The sequence below is a fragment of the Pagrus pagrus genome, assembly GCF_965226575.1.
Source record: "Pagrus pagrus genome assembly, chromosome: 16".
In the NCBI taxonomy this organism is placed as follows: Eukaryota; Metazoa; Chordata; class Actinopteri; order Spariformes; family Sparidae; genus Pagrus; species Pagrus pagrus.
Genome location: NC_140200.1, coordinates 9,239,371 through 9,257,341, shown reverse-complemented (window position 1 = coordinate 9,257,341; position 17,971 = coordinate 9,239,371). Strand labels below are relative to the sequence as shown.

At 39.1% G+C, this 17,971-nt stretch overlaps 1 protein-coding gene and 1 long non-coding RNA gene across 2 annotated transcripts in view; one reads left to right on the top strand and one right to left on the bottom strand.

Annotated features, from left to right (window-relative positions):
• Positions 1-42: 42 nt before the first annotated feature.
• Positions 43-10,487, bottom strand: chrna2b (cholinergic receptor, nicotinic, alpha 2b (neuronal)). Its single transcript, XM_084378162.1, has 6 exons — positions 10,404-10,487; positions 5,448-5,599; positions 4,737-4,781; positions 4,482-4,591; positions 2,217-3,384; positions 43-1,338 (listed from the first exon to the last, which is right to left on the bottom strand). The coding sequence occupies exons 1-6, from the start codon at positions 10,468-10,470 to the stop codon at positions 1,213-1,215; spliced, it is 1,668 nt and encodes a 555-aa protein (XP_084234288.1). The 5' UTR covers positions 10,471-10,487; the 3' UTR covers positions 43-1,212.
• LOC311272059 overlaps positions 10,123-17,971 on the top strand; it is a 55,087-nt gene continuing 47,238 nt past the window's right edge. Inside the window, exons 1-3 of the long non-coding RNA XR_014624507.1 lie at positions 10,123-10,168; positions 12,236-13,044; positions 14,089-14,624. This is a non-coding gene — a long non-coding RNA (uncharacterized lncRNA). The remainder of the gene's footprint in view (positions 10,169-12,235; positions 13,045-14,088; positions 14,625-17,971) is intronic.

Below are 17,971 nucleotides of genomic sequence, written 5' to 3'. Positions count from 1 at the left end.
ACCCTCGCACAAATCAATAAAAGCAATACACACGGATTTTTAAAGGTTTTCATAAGGGTATTTATTACATAGTATGATCATTCAAAAATAAGTTATCATGGCAGCATGGCCAGAACGAAAAACTGTCAAGAAAACAAAAGAAAATGACTTTCCCCAAGTCCAGTGTAATATAGAATCCTAGCGCAGCATGCCTCTGTTGGTCACAACCAAAGAAGGTTGAGAAACTTAAAAGGTAAAAGTCATCCCATTTTATATGGAGTGACATTGACAACTTGGTTGGAGTTCAATGAAATTTGGTCTCCAGAAGACGAATCCTAATGACTCTATTCCAGTCCTCAAAGACCTTTATTAACACACTTTGCAATTCAGAACAAAACCCAGGTGTTTTCCATGTATGCCAGCGGATAGCTAGCAACATGTAAAGAAGAATTTGGAGTTACCAGAAGGCTTACTTCCATGATGTGGACCAGTCTCTCCACTGAAAGCACAGAGACAAAAAACTGATGTGATCCCAGTAATTCTGCTGCTATTACTGATCCCGAAGTTACTCATAAATGTAATGTGAGTAAGTAACTTAATTTTAAATTTACATTTACTTAAACTAAAGACAACAGTACTTAGGGATCATCTTATGGTGGGATCACAACAGCCACAATGCCCATCAAGATGTTGATGTTCCCATCAATGACTACTCGGTAGTCATTACTACATTATAACATAAGTACTCAGAACTCAAAGTGTCCTTGTGTCTCCCAACACTGATGCTGGCACCACGTGTTTTGATTAGCATGGTATGCTAACCAAGATGCTAAAGAGACAATAATTTAATCATTAGCATGCTAACATACTGAATCTTACGTGCTACACATTAGCATTTTAACAATAAATGATTAGTTAGGTAAGGATTTTGAGCATGTTAACGCGCTAATGTTAGCATTCAGGTCCATTACAGCCCATGTAAACTGAAGCTGACAAGGTGAATCTTAAGACGGATAAAAGTTGAGCCAAGTCCGGACAGCTGAGCCTGACAAGCTGAGTCTGGGATAGAACTGTTCAGAGGGTGAACCCTTTTCATTAAAAATTAAAAATAAAATTAAAAATGGCAACATTATGGTCACATTCCCTGTTTTACAGTGGAGTTCAGCTACATTTTGACTGTAAAACTTCACTAACTAGTCATGAGTATGGATTTTTCACACTTTCTGATAAGAGCTAGATCATGCCAGCTAGCCAAGGGGGGAGGAAGAGGCCGATGGTCCCAAGCAGGCACACGATAATGAACATCCACAGGAAGATGCGGTCAATCACCATGGCAACATACTTCCAATCCTCTTTCACCTGCGGAGCATTAAGAGAAACAGACATCAAGAAATTGAAACGTTACAGGTGTGAAATGTGTTTGTAGAACTGATCTTAGTAAAAGTTCAGTCAGTCAGTCAGACACATTCACACTTTCTCTATACTCATGCACTCTCATGACCTCTTTTAAAACATCCACCTTGGTGCAGCCAGGCTCAAAATACTATGTTCTGTGCCCCACTTCTGCTCGTCAACCACCCTAAAATGTTTCAACACTAATGCTCTAGGTATCTAGTGCTTCAGTTTAGGAGTCTCCAGAAAAGTCTCTCAATATAATGATTCATTTGGAGTCATTTTTCTGGCCACCTGGCACATTGAAGTCCAATTTTCCCTCTCATTTACCTATTTTGTATTGGAGTTTTCCCTCCTGTTGCGCAACAGCACAGGAACAGGTGTTTGTCATGAGGGTGCTGATGAGTTGGAGAGTATGCACTGTGTTTAGAATCAAAGAAATCTTAAACAAGACTTCACACACTGGGCAGGAGTGAATACTATGACTTGACTTAAGTTCTACGTCAAAGTCATTTTTTGCCCACACTTATTTTAATGTACAATAAGACGTAACAAGCTGTACTTTGTATCAAATTAGAAAACAATTAAAGAGTTGATAAACACATTAAACAGTTAACAAACACAGTTCTACCCCTCGTACACTAACAAGACGTCACAAGCCAACTTGGTAGTGTACTTGAAACGAAGTTCGGCTTGTTGTGTACTCTAAAGTAAAGTTTTGTCATACCATACATTCACACGGGCTCATAAATACTATGAGAAAGTTGGATACAGTAAATCATGAACCAACACTGACACAAACAACATTCTGATAAAAGTAGATGTAGTATTTCATCGATACTCACGCTGAAGTCAGCATCCTCAGCCCTCAGATGGTCTGCAATGTAGTGCACCCCTTCCAGAGCGCGAATAACACTTGGTGAAAGCAAGAATGATGAGTCTGTCGATACTGTATTATCAACTTTAGCTGGCCTCTGAGTTGGATTGACTCTGTTGACCCCTGTTAACTGTCTGTTTGCAGCCCCTTCCTGTCGGTTCAGGCTGTTCTGCGGGTTTTTCTGCTGTGGTGGAGGAGTTGACCCTGGAGGTCTGGGCGAGGGAGGGCGGAAGGAGAAATATGAGGTCAGCGTTCCCAGCTCTAAATCCTCGTAACTGCTTCTCTCAGGGTCTTCTGACGTGGTCCCATCTCTTAACCAGTTAGCCGAGGTGCTGAGGCAGTTGCCAGATTTGTACGCTGCTATCCGGCCCTGCCGCCGCTCCACCACTGCTTCCTGCTGGAGGAGCAACAGCCTTCGACGACGGCCATCTGGCGCGGGCCGTCGCATGAACAGCCAGCGTGGGATCAGGTCCAGGAACACGGAGTGGACCCAGCGGGGCATCTTGTGAGTGCTGGGAGAACGATGGTGCACGTTGAGCACGAAGACGGTGATGACGATGGAAAGGGTGACAAAAATCATGGTGAAGAGGAGGTACTCGCCGATGAGCGGGATAACGAGGGATGTGGATGGTATGATCTCTGTGATGAGGAGAAGGAAGACAGTGAGGGACAGCAGCACAGAGATGCACAGGGTGATCTTCTCACCACAGTCTGAGGGAAGATAGAAAACCAAAACAGTGAGGCAAGAGATGAGCAAACAGGGGATGATGAGATTGATGGTGTAAAATAAGGGAAGCCTCCGAATGATGAAGAAATAGGTGATGTCTGGGTAGATCTCATGGCAGCAGTCGTATTTCTTTGTATTGTACGTCCCCACAGCGTTGATGATGGCCCATTCACCGCTCTCCCAGTAGTTGTTCAGGTCCACAGTGTTTTCAATTCGCTCCAAATCAATCTTGGCTTTGTCATACGTCCAGGAGCCAAACTTCATTTTGCAGTTCTGCTGATCAAAGGGGAAGAAAGTGACGTCGATGCTGCAGGAGCTCTTGTAAATGGCAGGCGGGACCCAGCGAACTTTACCGGTGTAGAATAGATGAGCTTTCGTCATGTGGGTCACAGCAAACTCACCGTCGGCGCTGGAAAAGTGCAAGATGTCATATGAGTCATGGTGATATACACACTCAACAACGATACAATTTTCCATCTAATTCTAATTTGTTTATGTAGAAATTTCCATTAATTTTATAAGTAATATTATCGTATCCTGCTCTAATGAACCTTTTAACTCTTTTTTCTTTAGAAATCAGCATTGAAAAAGTGTTACGATATCCCTATGATATCTTCTCCAGTAATCTCCCCTCCATTCATCGCTTCAATGGTGATAATAGCTCCTGCTGAAAACGTAATGACGAGTCCTTATCATTTCATCAGTTTCATACCTTTTTTAATTTCACTTACAAATTGTGATTACTCTGGCTCGATGGAGCAGAACTCCATCATCGACCCTCTCAGTTTTATCTCCATGAGGTCAATTTAGGAGAAAGGAGAGGTTTCATAAAATCTATTTCACAATAGATTCATACTGAAGCAATATGTATGTGAAGATTATCATAAACTGCATTGACAGACAATGACAGAGATGCTCAATACACATAAAGTTAGAAATAGAAATGTTTTACAATTTGAGACAGGAAGAACTGTACAAGTGAAATGATATTTGTTCTAGAGCTGAATAGAGTAGGAAGTCCACTAGATGGTGCCATCTTCATACCATATACCATCCAGCAAAGAGGCATCAATTTTAACCAATTTATCGCTGTATGATCAGTGTAGCTGTTGCAAGAAATTAAAGTGTTGTTAGGAAAAGATATACCTTTATTGATCCCTGTGGGATTCAATTTGGCACATGATGCGTTAAGTAGAGCTCAATGGATTGGTTAATTTATCTTTAATCTTTAATTCATGTACGGTACATTTATCTGTAACAATTGAAATGATCAATTAATCATTTATGTTGGATTATAAAGGGAAAAAGCAAAAAAAATATCTGTTCATCCTTCTCAGATGTGAATATTTGAACATTTTCTCAGTCATTTCTGACATCAAACTGAACACATACTAATTTAGCTCTGGAATTGCGGTTACATTTGTTCACTATTTTCTGTTATTTTATAGACAATAATGAAAAAAATAGTTTACTGTAACTGTTGTGTTAGTGTCATATCAATCTTACTTGTTGTATAGAACGATGTCTGGTACCCATATGAGCTCTGACGGCACTCTTATTGACGTCACATTGTCGTAGTCAGACGGTCTCCAGCGGAGTTTGTAGTCATTCCACTCCTGGGAGATACAAACAACAGCAATGTCTTTGCGGGGCTATGATACTTTATTTATTATTTGTCATTTAATTCTTCATTAATTTTTTTCACTTTTTATCTTAATGTGTAACACATAACAAATCAACGCTGACACAAATGTTTCTGACCTGCTTCAGCCACACATTGGTTGTCATCATTTGGTTCTTCTCATCCTAGCAGACAGACAGACACACAAAGAGATAGAGGGAGAGAGACAGATTGAGTTAAGGCTGTCAACTCTGGGTTCAGGCCAGAAGAATATATGAAAGAGGTTCTTGGAGGTTTGTCAGAGCAGACCCAAATATAGCTTGCAGCAACTTTACTTCAGAAGTGCTCTGAAACAGTTTTTTTTTCAGTGACAGGGCAGAGGGTGCATAAACTAGTTTTCTTAAGTTTGTTTTTGTGACTATATATAAAAATGGCAGAATATACTGCTGAAAAACCACATGTGTAGTGTGAAACCCAAAGGGTAAAGGGGCTAAAGTTAAAGCGCCTTAAGTTTTGTATAGGGAGGAATATGGTGTATTCATCAAATTAAAGGGAATACCTAAAATGACATTGAAACTTGAAGCATTTTGTTCATATATAACCAAAGTCCTATATAAAAGTGCTTTTAAGATACATAATCTTATTAAGGAGCTTTTAATGCCTTGTTTAAAGGCACAGATTTGAATACGGGTTGTGTGCATTTCACCATGGATCGACTGTGTTGATACATTCACAGTATTTATAAAGCACAGACCTGCTTTGTAATTAAAAAGAAAATGTAAATCTCACTTTCTACAATGTGGGACTTTTAATTTCTTTATCTATCACGCGTCTGTCTCGTGATGACTCACCACGTCGATGAGCTGCGCTATGGACAGCCCAAACTTGACAATGACCACATCGGAGATGTTTGGCACGGGTCTGGACCACTTGTTGTAACCAGCAAACAGCGATTTGAAGAGATCATCCTCAGCGTGCGAATGGGTCTTCTCGTCACAAAGAGCTGTAGATACAGACATTTTGATTTTAAAAGTCTTCTTTTTTTAAGTGTGAAACATTTATAGAAGACAGATACAATATGAGAGTAATAGAATTTAAAAGTTGGTCACATTTATTCAACAGCGTACAAATTAAATTTCAGATTCTATTAAATTTCACACCCATCTTTTATTCATTCAAATATGCAGTTAATAGATCTACAAAGTATTTCTTGAAAAATTATCACTCTTAACTCGGACTGTAATATGGAGTTTTTAAACATTTAAATAAGCTAATATAGCACTTAAAATTAAAGTCATTGATGTCCAGCTTTTACTTTAACTTTGTGACTTTGTTCTGTTGGGATTCAGCAGTTGATATTTAATGGTGTGATATATGAAAGTGAAAGGACTGTGGAAGTGGACAGGAGTTAGCTGCACAGGGAATGCTTGGGATCATATCCATGTTCTCTCATCCATGTCTCCCCTAATCCTCTCTTCACAAACACTAGTAAATCAGGCTGGCATGATATAATGGCTTTTTGGAGTGAAACTACGTGTTGTGAACATCTCATGCTTCAGCACTGAAGTCTATTCTAAACATCTAAGACTTTTCTTGGTAAAGTCTTAGTGACTTTTACACATCTTAGCAAATCTTTTGATCCAAGTCCCTCTGTGGGTCGCATGCTAAAATCTCTCGAGGTGAGCGGGGTGAGACTGAGGAAGAATCTCACCTCCCTCGACAGCTCCTTTATCTCTTAAGTGTTATTGTTATGTACGTGTGTGGCTTCAAAACAAGAGGTGGCTTAATCAAATTGATTTTGAATATGCAGTCTAGACAGGTTTGTGTACAAGCTCCGACTGACTCAGTGTGTTATTTTTCTGCGGTATGAATAGCATGGAAATAGACAGGGACCCCCTTCCCTTGGGGGATTATCGCTCCCACCTTCATCAATGTAGTCAGAGTCAATTACACACATCATTACTTGCTTGTGTTAAGTGGAGGTGAGCTAATTTCTCACTAGTGAAGGGTGTTTATTGTCAAGCTGTCTGTCACTCTGTTGCAGCTGATGCATAAAACAATTAACTGACAGTTGAAGCAGAGGGTGACGATAGTGTTTGTTTGCATTTGTGTATGCTATCTCCTGACAGACAGTTGATTTTGAAAACAATATTATTTATATTTTAGAGTTAAAAAAATATGATGAATATAATATTTCCAATATTCTTTTTTTTTTTAACTAAACTAGAAACTGGACTGCCATCAAGATACACACTAATTGGGACATCTTACATATAAGAAAAAAGTACCCTTTGGTTGGCAAACTATTTTCTAAACTATATAATAATTTTTTATGGTGTCAGTGTTTCTCAACTACCTCAAACAAATCTTTGGACTTTACTATACTGCAGTTATTTCTTACCAATCGACTTATATCGTGTAGATGATAACAGCCCTAAGCTACTATTGGCAGAATTGACAGTCAGGCTTCAGTGTATACAGTATTTATGGAGCAGCATTATTCACTCCCTGTTATTCACACTCAAAAAATAGTCCAACTTTTGAGAAAATACACTTACTTACTTTAATGCCAAAAATGACGCAAGAAGATTGATACCACTCTTACATCTGTACGGTTCATATGAAGCTGGAGCCTGGAGCAATGATTACTCAACAGATTTCTACAAAACTTAAATGGAGGATGGTCGGGATGGCCTCGACCGGGAGTAGACCCCACTAACTTTTGGTGTGGATATCCAGGTGTGGATGCAGGAACTTTGACATTTTTGTTAATTTCTCGAGTATTAAGGCGTGGATCTTGATGAAAAAAATCAGACATATTTAGGCTGCTGGTATCTATAAGTGAGCACAGTTTGATGTCGATCCTAATAAAAATCTTTTTTTTCTCTTTTTTTCCCCACAACACAATGGAGATTGCATCTACATTCTTTTGTTGTCCTAGTGGTTGGCTGTTACAGATCTGGTGATCTTAAATCATGGTCAAGCAGTTATGGGTGGTTGAAAATTTAGAATGGTACAAGGCTACCAGGTTTGGTTTTGGATTAAGCTTGACCAATGTAAAGAGGACTGTTACACCTTGGCAGAGGTATGCACTCTACTGAGTGCCATTCTAGTTTACAAATGCATTAAATGCATTCATTGTTTCATGTGCAGAAGGACAACTTACTTTATGACAAATATCTGTTGACTACTTCTCTTTATTGACTTATGGAAGGTAATGTGGATGAACATTCAAAGCATCGAACCAAAGCCAAACCTCAAAAATCAATATTAGAAAAAGATCTATTGAGGTTAGATTTACATGCCATTAACACCCACTCCCTCTGGATGTCTGTCTGACAGTGTGATGGTATAATGCAACCCAATGAAGTGTGCTTACATCAAGGATCCTAAAACAGGACCTTGAAGCACCTGCATCTGGAAGCAGTCATGGTTGCTTAGCCAAGGCCACATCATTACCTGTCCATGGGTGAGTTGTGGTTCTGATGACCACACTGACAAGTATTTACATCCCGTAACTGTAGGACAGTCCACTGGAGGATAAACAGGTGAGGAGCATCAATGTTACATGGAGCTAACCTGAGGGTGTACATGCAAATCTGTGTAAATGATTTATTGCACATGCAAATTACGAAGCCTGAGGGTCTTTAACAGAGAGGGGCTTGACAAATGTGCACATGCAAAGCCCAACAAGTCTCTATGTAACACAATTGTCTGACAAATGTGGTCTGTGAATATCCCCTATTCAGACAAGACAAAAACAGGGCACTAGACATGATAAATAGTATGAATTCAGAGTTAATTTGCCCATGGTTCTCTTGGGCTCCTCTCCTGCCATCATGAACTAATTTCATTCTGGCAAACAAGCAGGCACCAGAGATTTCTTATCTGTTCTCTTGACAGTCAGGGCGGTGCATGTTCATCTGTCCGTGCATCTGGGAAGGACCAGATGTGGGGCTTAAAAAAAAGAAAAGGCTCTTGGGTGCCATAGATCAAAGCCTCCTGCCAGCTGAGACTTGAAATGAGATGACACCTCCAACATCCAGCACACTGGGCCGTGGATTTTGGACTGTGGCCAAGCCCCTTGGCGAGAGGTGTATAAAACACTGACCAGTTTGGATGATCGAGTCAGCAGCTTCTCAGGCCAGAGGCGCTCTCGTGAAATTGGGCTGTCAAATACTTAAGAGTAAAAAGTTCACTATGAAAAACAACATGCAACAACTCTGCATGAGTTGACTAAAAATAAGCTAAACTGTCAGAATCATAATGAGAAGTATGTTGGCACATGATCAAGCACCTGCACATCTGATTGCTGTAGTATGTGGAGATGGAGGGAGATGGAGATGTTTTTAAACCCTCGCTCACGTACTTCACAAGAAGACGTGTTATCTTAGACCTCTTAGTGAGCACTTGTGTCTATACAGTCCTCGCTTGCATTTGAGGGAGAGAGATGTCATACATGCCAATATATAAGCTCCTGAATCGAGTTCAAAATGGAGCTGCCCTGAGTTCCACTGTCAAGCTTGATGGATTTAAAGTCCAAATGAAATTAACTATGATAAGCCTATTTTAGATAGTGTTTTCAATTATGTCCACAAAATGGTTATATACCCTTAAAAAAATATATATGATTTTTTGTTCAACAGTCAGGGGCTGAAAGCTGAAACACACTCCAAATTCTGACCATAAATATTCATCTTTTTCTTGTTCATTACTTCTTCTAAGAAAAAAAATCTTTACATTTACATCCACTGAAAACATAGGTAAGATTAGAGCTGCCAAAAATGATTATTTTCATTATTGATTAATCTGCAGATTATTTTTAAAAATCAATCATTTAGTCTACAAACTGTCAAAAAATGTGAAAAAAGGCTCATCACAATATCCCAGACCCCAAAAAACATCTTGAAATTGCTTCTTTTGACCAAAACCCCCTAAACTCTATATTTACAATCATAGATGACAAAGAAACGCAGAAAGTCCCGACATATCAGAAGCTGAAACCAACAAATGTTTGACATTTTTGCTTGAAAAATGCCTGAAATGATTAATCGATTATCAAAATAGTTAGCGATTAATGTCATGTCGACCAAGTACTCGATTAATCGTCTAATCTTTGCAAACTTTAAGTATGACTAAGCTGTTGTAGCATATTGTGTAGAATATTTTCTCACAGTTTTTAGGACTCTTGACATTTTTTGTCTAGCACAGCTGCTTGGTTAAGGAGGAGGGAGAGGCTAGCTCAATGGAGCATCTTGCTAACACTAGCTTTGCGCTTTTGTTTTTTTTTATTAAAAGTGACAAAAATAAGTGAACATAGCCTGCTGTGAAAGCGAAAGATAAAGGGCTACAGAGTTAATTTAATTAACTAATCAATGGTTGGACATTTTATAACATTATTAAGATGTAAAACAAATATAAATCATACTCACACAGTGTACCTGACTGATTTTTGTAGCTTTTAGCAGACTGGCGCGATTTCTCTAAATATGAGAAATGCATTATGGGAGTTTTAGCTGAAAGCCGCGCGCAGGTGTTTAGATTCCAGGACGTCAACGGTTTGGACTGAAAGGTACGTTAACATTTAGCTGCTTTTAAAACATGTTAACTTTTATTTATTCGACATTTATCGCTTCTAGCGGGGACAAAATGTTTAGTAGCACTCTTGACCGTCGTGTCTTATGCAGTAAGCTTATTGTTGTGGTAAAATATCGGCGTAAACGTGACATATTGCTAGCATGTTTAAGTTACGTACTTGGGCTTACTAAGGACGTTATAGTGTATTATTAAAATGATTAAATGCTTACCTGACAGACACAAGAGCAGCGAGGAGAGAATAGCCGTCCTCACAGAGAACAGGTGGTTGTGTCCCATTTTGTACTCTGGTTGTAAGAAGTCCAACTTCACCGAGGAGCACGGAGCTGTTTCCGTCCACTGTCAAATCGTTATCTTGAAACCGTGATGTGTGAGCAAAATCTGTCATCTTCGCAGCTGGGAGGCATATCAGGACAACTTCTCCACCACTACTGTTACTACAGCTGCGTCTATATGAGTGGGCGGGGAGTGAGTATGACGGTATACCGTGCCTGAATAACTTTACTGATGCTCAGCATCGATAGTGATCAGCGCTGTTTGGACTGGAAGAGACCAGGAGTGATGTACCTTTTAGTTTCCGCGCTCCAAAAGCCTGTCCGCGCACTTAAGTCGGTGAGCTATCCATCACTCGGTGCTGAATCAGGGAGCGGCACCGGAACACTGTATCACACAGCTGCTCACAGTGCTGCCTATTCAGATCTACTCTCAAAATATTCATTAAAAAAAGAATAGTAGTCCTGTTTGTTGCTGTGTGTTCATTATCCGAGCAATTCCAGCCTTTTACGCACGGTGCCAAGAATTTACGCGTCCTTGGTGAACCTCATCTAAGAGTTTGATATCCATTTTCATTTTTAAAATTAGTTATTTTCCATGACTAGAAGCTTTGTTAGGGGTCATTTTGGTGTATGAAGTCCGAAAAACGGCATCATCCACTGTGAGGAGACAGGACACATCTGAGCGCCTCGCGTCTTTCATCTGGTACCTATAACAGTCCCTCCTCCTTCTCTCTCTCTTTCTCTCTCTCTCTCTCTCTCTCTCTCGCTCTCGCTCTCTCACACACACACGGACACACACACCCACATGAATCAGTGTAACAGTGTTAACTTGCATGTATGGGAAGTGATTGACCAATAACTCCTAAGATTCTGACTTATTTATTTATTTATTTTTTATAAAACATGGAACAGGATGTGTAAATAAAGACACACATGCAGGGGTATTTCTGTGGGAAACAGCTAGAGGGCAGACTAGGTGAATTAATATGCTTAGTGAAGTTTTAGTTCACATGAGTAGAGGATATGAAAGCATCCAACAAATAGAAAATATACTGTATCTTTCTATATATAAATATCAAAGGGTTAATTTGTTGTGTGCTGCTTTTTAATGGATAAAACACTTAATATCATACACTATACACATATTATAACACATTTTATGATTGCAATTATGAAAGCATTCTCTCTCATGAGTAGGGTTCAAGTTATAATCTGAGTTAAGTGGGGGTCTCTAAAATAACTAATGTCAGAGGTGGAGATAACTAAATAAATAATGCGTCTGACAGAGAGACTTTACGGGTGTGGTATCAAGGCGTTGTTCTGTTTCAAAGCATTTTTCTTTCAGTCGTTTTGTATCAACAACTTAAATTATAACATTGAAAAATACATTGTTATTAAAATGTGACTTGTTGATGACATAATAGAAGTTTTACTGCTTTCATGGGAGCTCAGAGCCCTCGTTATGGGAGCTCAGCTCCCACTGGCTCCCACATAACTCGAACCGCGTTCATGAGTCATGGCACGGATAAAAAGAAAATAATACAATAGAGCTTGACACGGGACTGAAGCCTGATTCTCAAGTTTGAACAGATAAATCCACACTCAAACAAATAGTTTTCAGTAAAAGCTGTAGGCAATCCTTTAAACAATGAGCAGATTTAAACTTTCTCTGTTTCAGGAGCTTTATCATGATTTCTTATGCTGTTCCCTGCTAATTTCTTCCTAATTACAGGAATCGTCTAATTGTTTGTCTTGTCCCTCTTCCACAGGTTACTGCAGTTTCCTCCAAACAACAGATAACAATGCTTGATGACAGTATTGTCCCAGTTGCAGCTTTTTTGTTGCAAAAACAAAACTTCCATAGGTACACACTAGCCATCCTCTCCCGGCCTCCATCCTCACCCTGGAACCAGATGGCCATTGCATAGCTTCCTCTGGAGAAGACTAACAGAGCCATTATGTTTGCTCTCAGTGGGCCAATCTAGTTTGATCCATAAACACTCAACTTGGCTTAAACCTGCGCCACATACTGTTGCCACATCTGACCTCACCAAATTCCGATGGAATATCATTTTATGGGTTATTGCGTTATATTTTCAGTGAAAGGGAAACATGTTTTATTACCTAGGAAGTCTTTTTTTTGTTCATGACTTTTTTTACTGTGTAGATGCCGACAGTTGATGTCATGGCTGACCTTGACACGTTGCTGCTTCCCACTGCTGTAAAGCACACAGTTATATTACTAGTGAATATAGAACTGCAGGAAGGTTTATTTCCCTTATTTTCTCACACAGGATACTAAACATCATTCACGAGTCAGATGACGTGAGCAGTGTGCAAAATCTTTTCAACACCTCCTTAGCGACGAATTTTAGCAATGTCTTTCAGCTGCTTGGTGAAGGAAGCATGCAGGGCCTGCGATGAGATCTCCAGCCTGTTGGCGATGTCTGCTGCAGCGTGGAGCATGTCTTCAAAGGCCATGGACTCTTCTCTGATTCTGCTCCAGAAGACACATCATCCAGGTCACCAGGTGGAGTAAAGAGGAGGAAAAACAGGGGCAGATGTTGAGAGAGACACAGTGAAACAGGAGCTGAGGACATTAAATACACTATAAGGGGAGTAATACATATGGTTGCTGTTAAAGTTGGTTATGTAATGGGAAAGATTGTGTAAGGGGGAGAACAGCGTAATATACAGTGCTGAAGAAGTTGCATTAAAACAAAACATAGACACCAAAGAGGCTAATTTGGACACACAGTGCATCGTGTAAGACATAGTCAAGTTAGAGGTGCACCACACCTTGTTTAATATCTGTATGTGTAGACATGAATGCTCCTTAATAGGACACTTTGTACGTAATTTAGCTCTCTTCAAATAACATGTTGCTGCATATTAGGTGAATTGCTGGATTCAGATTTACTGGAATCTTCACGACTGCAGCTACAAATTATTTTCATTAATTAATCATTCAATTGTTTTTCAATCCATTGTTTAGTTCATGAAATGTAAAAAGAAAATGTTAAAACATGGCCCTGAAAATGTCCTAAAGCCCGAGACTAATTCTAAAGTTTGCTTGTTTTGTCTAACCAACATAACTATTATGTTAAAAAAGATACTCAATTAACTATGGCATAAAATGTAGAAAAACAGCAAATCCTCACATTTGAGAGGTGGGCACCAGCCTCTGTGTTGTATTTTTCCTTGATTAATGTGTGAAACATTTAAAATTGTCCACAGTTTTTGTGTTTCTGATTACGTTAAATGGCAACAAGGTGAGAAGTACACAGGAACCTTGAAACTAAGCACTAAGAGACATGTTGTTAGATGGTAATATGTTTTGTTTACATATTTCTTTTGATTGACGTGCATTGTAAAAGATGGGATAAAATAGTCAACTCTGATAAAAGGCAAAATATTGCTATCATTTTAACACAAATATTCAACCACAATATCTCCAATTATGTTACCACCCTTAATTTTTTTTATGTCTAAAGAAGACCAACAACCAGAGCTCATCTTTTCTTAGCTGCTCTTCACATTTCAACCGTCATAAGCTCAGCAGAAACACATTATTTCTTACTTATTAAAAAACTAATTTATTACACTCACTTCTGCATCCCAGCCTGGGCGCCCGACACCTCCCCCTCCAGCTGCTTTTCTAGATCTTCTTCAGCTTTCTCCACCACCTCGTGGCAACTCTTCTGGTCCTCTTGGATGCCAATTATATTTTCCTTAATCACATCCTCGTAGCTCTGATCTCCCAGCTCTGCCCCCACAAACTGCGCCAAGTTCTCCATCACCGCCTTGTTTCCATGCTGGATGGCCTGCAGATAGGTCATCTCCTCTTTCTGGGCCTTCAGCCTTCGAGCTGAAGCAGTGTTAGTGCTGAAGTGGACCGAGCACTTGTCAGGTTGAGGCTGATACTGCAGCATAGGTGAGGATGATGGTGAGAAAGCTGCTGATGCCATCCAGTCTTGGTTGTCTCTCATCCTCACAGGCTCATCACCTATTTCCTGTGTTGTGTCGTTGGTGGCAGAGTACATGTCAAAGCCTGAACCCCAATCTCCACTTTGGCAGAGTGTTGGGGTTGCCATGGATACCCAGGCCAAGATGAGGGGCATCCAACAACGCCACATTTTAATCTGGAAAGAGAAGAAGGTGAGCGACTGTGGATAACTTCTGTCAACTTGATCAACAGGCGAAGAGGCACATTAAAGGAGTTGTTTAACATTTCGGTAAATGTGCTAATTGCTTTCTTGCAAAGAGCGAGATGTAACAATTGGCACCCCTCCCGTATCATTATAGTAAATTTAAGGCTATAGCTAGCTGTTGGTTATCTTAACTAGCATAGAGACTGGAAACAATCATCTATCCTGGTTCTGCCCAAATAACTAAATCTTGTCACCAGCACTTTTAAAGTTTTTAAACTTCAACAAGTTTTATTGCTTCCCAACTAGAACTAGTCAAACACCAAACCGAGCTGTTTCCCATCGTTTACGCAATCCTTTATGCAACGCTAACCTAACTGGCTGGCTGTAGCTGCATATTTAAAGGATGGATTTGAGAGCGGTATTAGTTTTCTCATCTTAATTGCTCCACAAAGTGAATTGTCACCTTTTGAGATCTAAGCTCCTGCACTCTGCTGTCCTCAGTCATTAAGGATAAACAGTTTTATGTTTACATGGTTCAGCTGTGAATCCAAAGAACCACATTCTGTTTATTAGGCACATTAGCAGAGCTTTAAGCCTAATCTTAAGGTTTCCCATGGTACCCCCTCCATCTCCTTGTTTCAAACAGCTTCATTTAAATCACACAAATATTGTGGATGGTTGTTATGCCAAAAGAAAGGTGCTCTGTTGGCCTCAAAGGCAAAACCACATAATGGGGACTTAAATCTGTCTCCTGACCTTTTAGATATTTATTGTATGCATTCCCCAGGAGTCATTCCTTCTGTCACATTGTACCTTTCAGTTATAGAATAATGACTTCAATTTAATCCTTAATATTGTACTGCCTCAAAAATGTGACATTTGAATGTCACACTGCCTATTTTAGCAGTGATCAATTCATACAGATGTGTAGTTTATATGCTAACATTTCCTTTTTATTGAACTTTTATAATATGTCCCTGACAAATTATACTGTATAACTTTATAAAAGGCAATATAAAGTATTCAGTCAAAGACAAAGGCTGCTGTACTACAATAATTGAAGAAGTCTGAGCAAGTAATATGTGGAGGACTTATTGCTTTCATCCACATCCACATTACCAGAGATGGAATGAACATGCTGTAATAATTCTAATTTTACAAGCAACTAAACACCTATTTAAGAGATTTACTCACTTAAGCAGATATTGACTGTAAATCCCGTTGAATTTATGACAATGAAATGTCTTCTTTGTAAACCGTTGTTCAAATTCAAATAATTCAGATACTAAAAAGGTCATTTAAATATTTAAATATTACTTTTATTTTTTAAACGCAGCTGTTTGCAGGAGGCATAGCAGTGAGATAATGAAAATAATCTATTTGTGGCTGTAAGATTAAGCTTAATATGATGACGGTTAAACAAAGTAAGCTTCTGTTACTAACGTTCATACACATCGGTTAGCATACTGTACAAGTAGCTGACAGTTTACAGACTTGGTTGCTCAGTAAAAGTACTTATGTAGAGAAAGCTAAAGATTTAAACATTCCCTAGTAATATTATGATATAGTGGGGAATCTGAGCCGGTGATTCAAGACTAGATAGATAGAAAAAGAAAATCTTCTTGCTTTTGTTTGCTCAAGTAGGTCATATAGAGGCATCAGTATTATGCTCAGACCGTTTCAAAGCCAGTTAAAAATTCTTTGTTGTATGTTTTAACACTTAAAATCAAGATTTTCAAATTGATTGGAATTGCTTTATATAATGTTAATAAATTGGTGAGTTCATATTTAGGATAGATGGTTTTCAAAGTGTTATAAAATCCAGAAATTAATTGAATTTCACTGTCAAGTATTCAGTTCCTAATAAGATTTCATAGAAATCCCCATGACAACATCTCTAATTGTGCTTTTGATAGTTCATGCTTCTTCCGCTGTTCTGCTCTGTAGAAATGCTGCACTAAGCCGTGTGCTGTTTGTGTTGCATTTACGAACTGGAAAGGGGCCTCACACTCTGTGGTTGGCTCACTGTAGCAGACGCATGAGTCCTGTCACGCTAGGACTGTAAAAGCTGACATAGCCCCTTGCAGCAGTGTTTGTGTTGTTTTTGGTCACTAGCTGCTGTCTGGGGATCTTTCACAACATCTATTCACCCTGTAAATCCCTTCAACACATGAGATAACAGAGACGGAGCTGCTTTTGCAAAATCTCTAACATCAGGTGTGATTTTTATCACAGAGGGGTTTTGTTTTCTCGAAGTGTTTGCCCCTCCTCCCTGCATGTGTTAAAGTGTTCACTTTATCATTTTGCAGACTGGCATTCATGCTTCTCTCCTCTGCATCTGGAAATATATTTAAAACCCCGAACCAGGCTTGTGAGACGGAGGCATTGCAGAGCTCTTTCTGCTGTCAGGGCACATTTGGTTTCACCCACAGTTCACTTTTTGCAGCAGCCTTGAGACTATTTCAGCTTCTCATAGCTGAAATTAAAGTTTGACTCGGTTGACTCACACCTATTGCCACGTTTTGTCAAGAAACACAGAATGAATGCCCAGTCAAGCTTGTTAAAACGGACACCGTAAAATTGTCTTATTTATTTTAAAATGAGTTGTGGTGTGGCACAAACCAATAAAACAACCAACTGTTGGCTGCTCCCTTCCTCCTTCCCTCTGTTTCTGTTTGCTTTAAATGGTGACCTCACACATGTTACAGCAGCTGTAAGAGGAGAAGAAAACAGACACTTTCAAGGCAGCCCAGACTGCAAGCAGAGACACAATCCAGAGGCTTTGCATCATGATGTTAGAGTAGTAAGTTTGCTCATGTGCATTGTAACAGACAGGCTGATATCACACACTGGATGTTTTTCCAGAGCTGACAAGCGTCATTATGAATGCTGTTTATTATTTGGACAGTTTGAATATAACAGATATTATTTACTTTATTAACATCTTTGTACTCGAATAGATATGTGCTTCTTTTCTGTAACTAGTCTGTCTTCAAACCCACCGCTCATATAGTGTATAGTGTGCAAATCTTTAGAAAAATATTTTAAAAGTCTACACCCCGCAAAAAGCTGAAAGATGCGAAATAAAAACTGAATATGATGAGAAAATGACTTAAAACAAGATGATTTTATCTGAAACAAATTCAATCCGGCTAGACATAGAAAGGCTCTGATAAATGTTCAAAGGTTGATATGAGGGGAATACACTGGTTTTTAGATCAAATTACATCAGATTAGTAAGTTAAATACTCTGATTATAATCAAATAATTCATAATTCTACTGTTTTAAACTCTTAATTGTAGCGCACTAAAAGAATGAAAGCCAAGACAGGAAAAAAACAATCACTATTTAAA

Coding starts and splice junctions, on each gene's coding strand:
- chrna2b (XM_084378162.1), bottom strand. CDS start 10,470: ATGGGACACAACCACCTGTTCTCTGTGAGGACGGCTATTCTCTCCTCG. Junction 4,592..4,736: donor CCAATGTGTGGCTGAAGCAG/GTCAGAAACATT, acceptor TGTATCTCCCAG/GAGTGGAATGACTACAAACT. Junction 1,339..2,216: donor CTGAGGATGCTGACTTCAGC/GTGAGTATCGAT, acceptor AATGCTCCGCAG/GTGAAAGAGGATTGGAAGTA.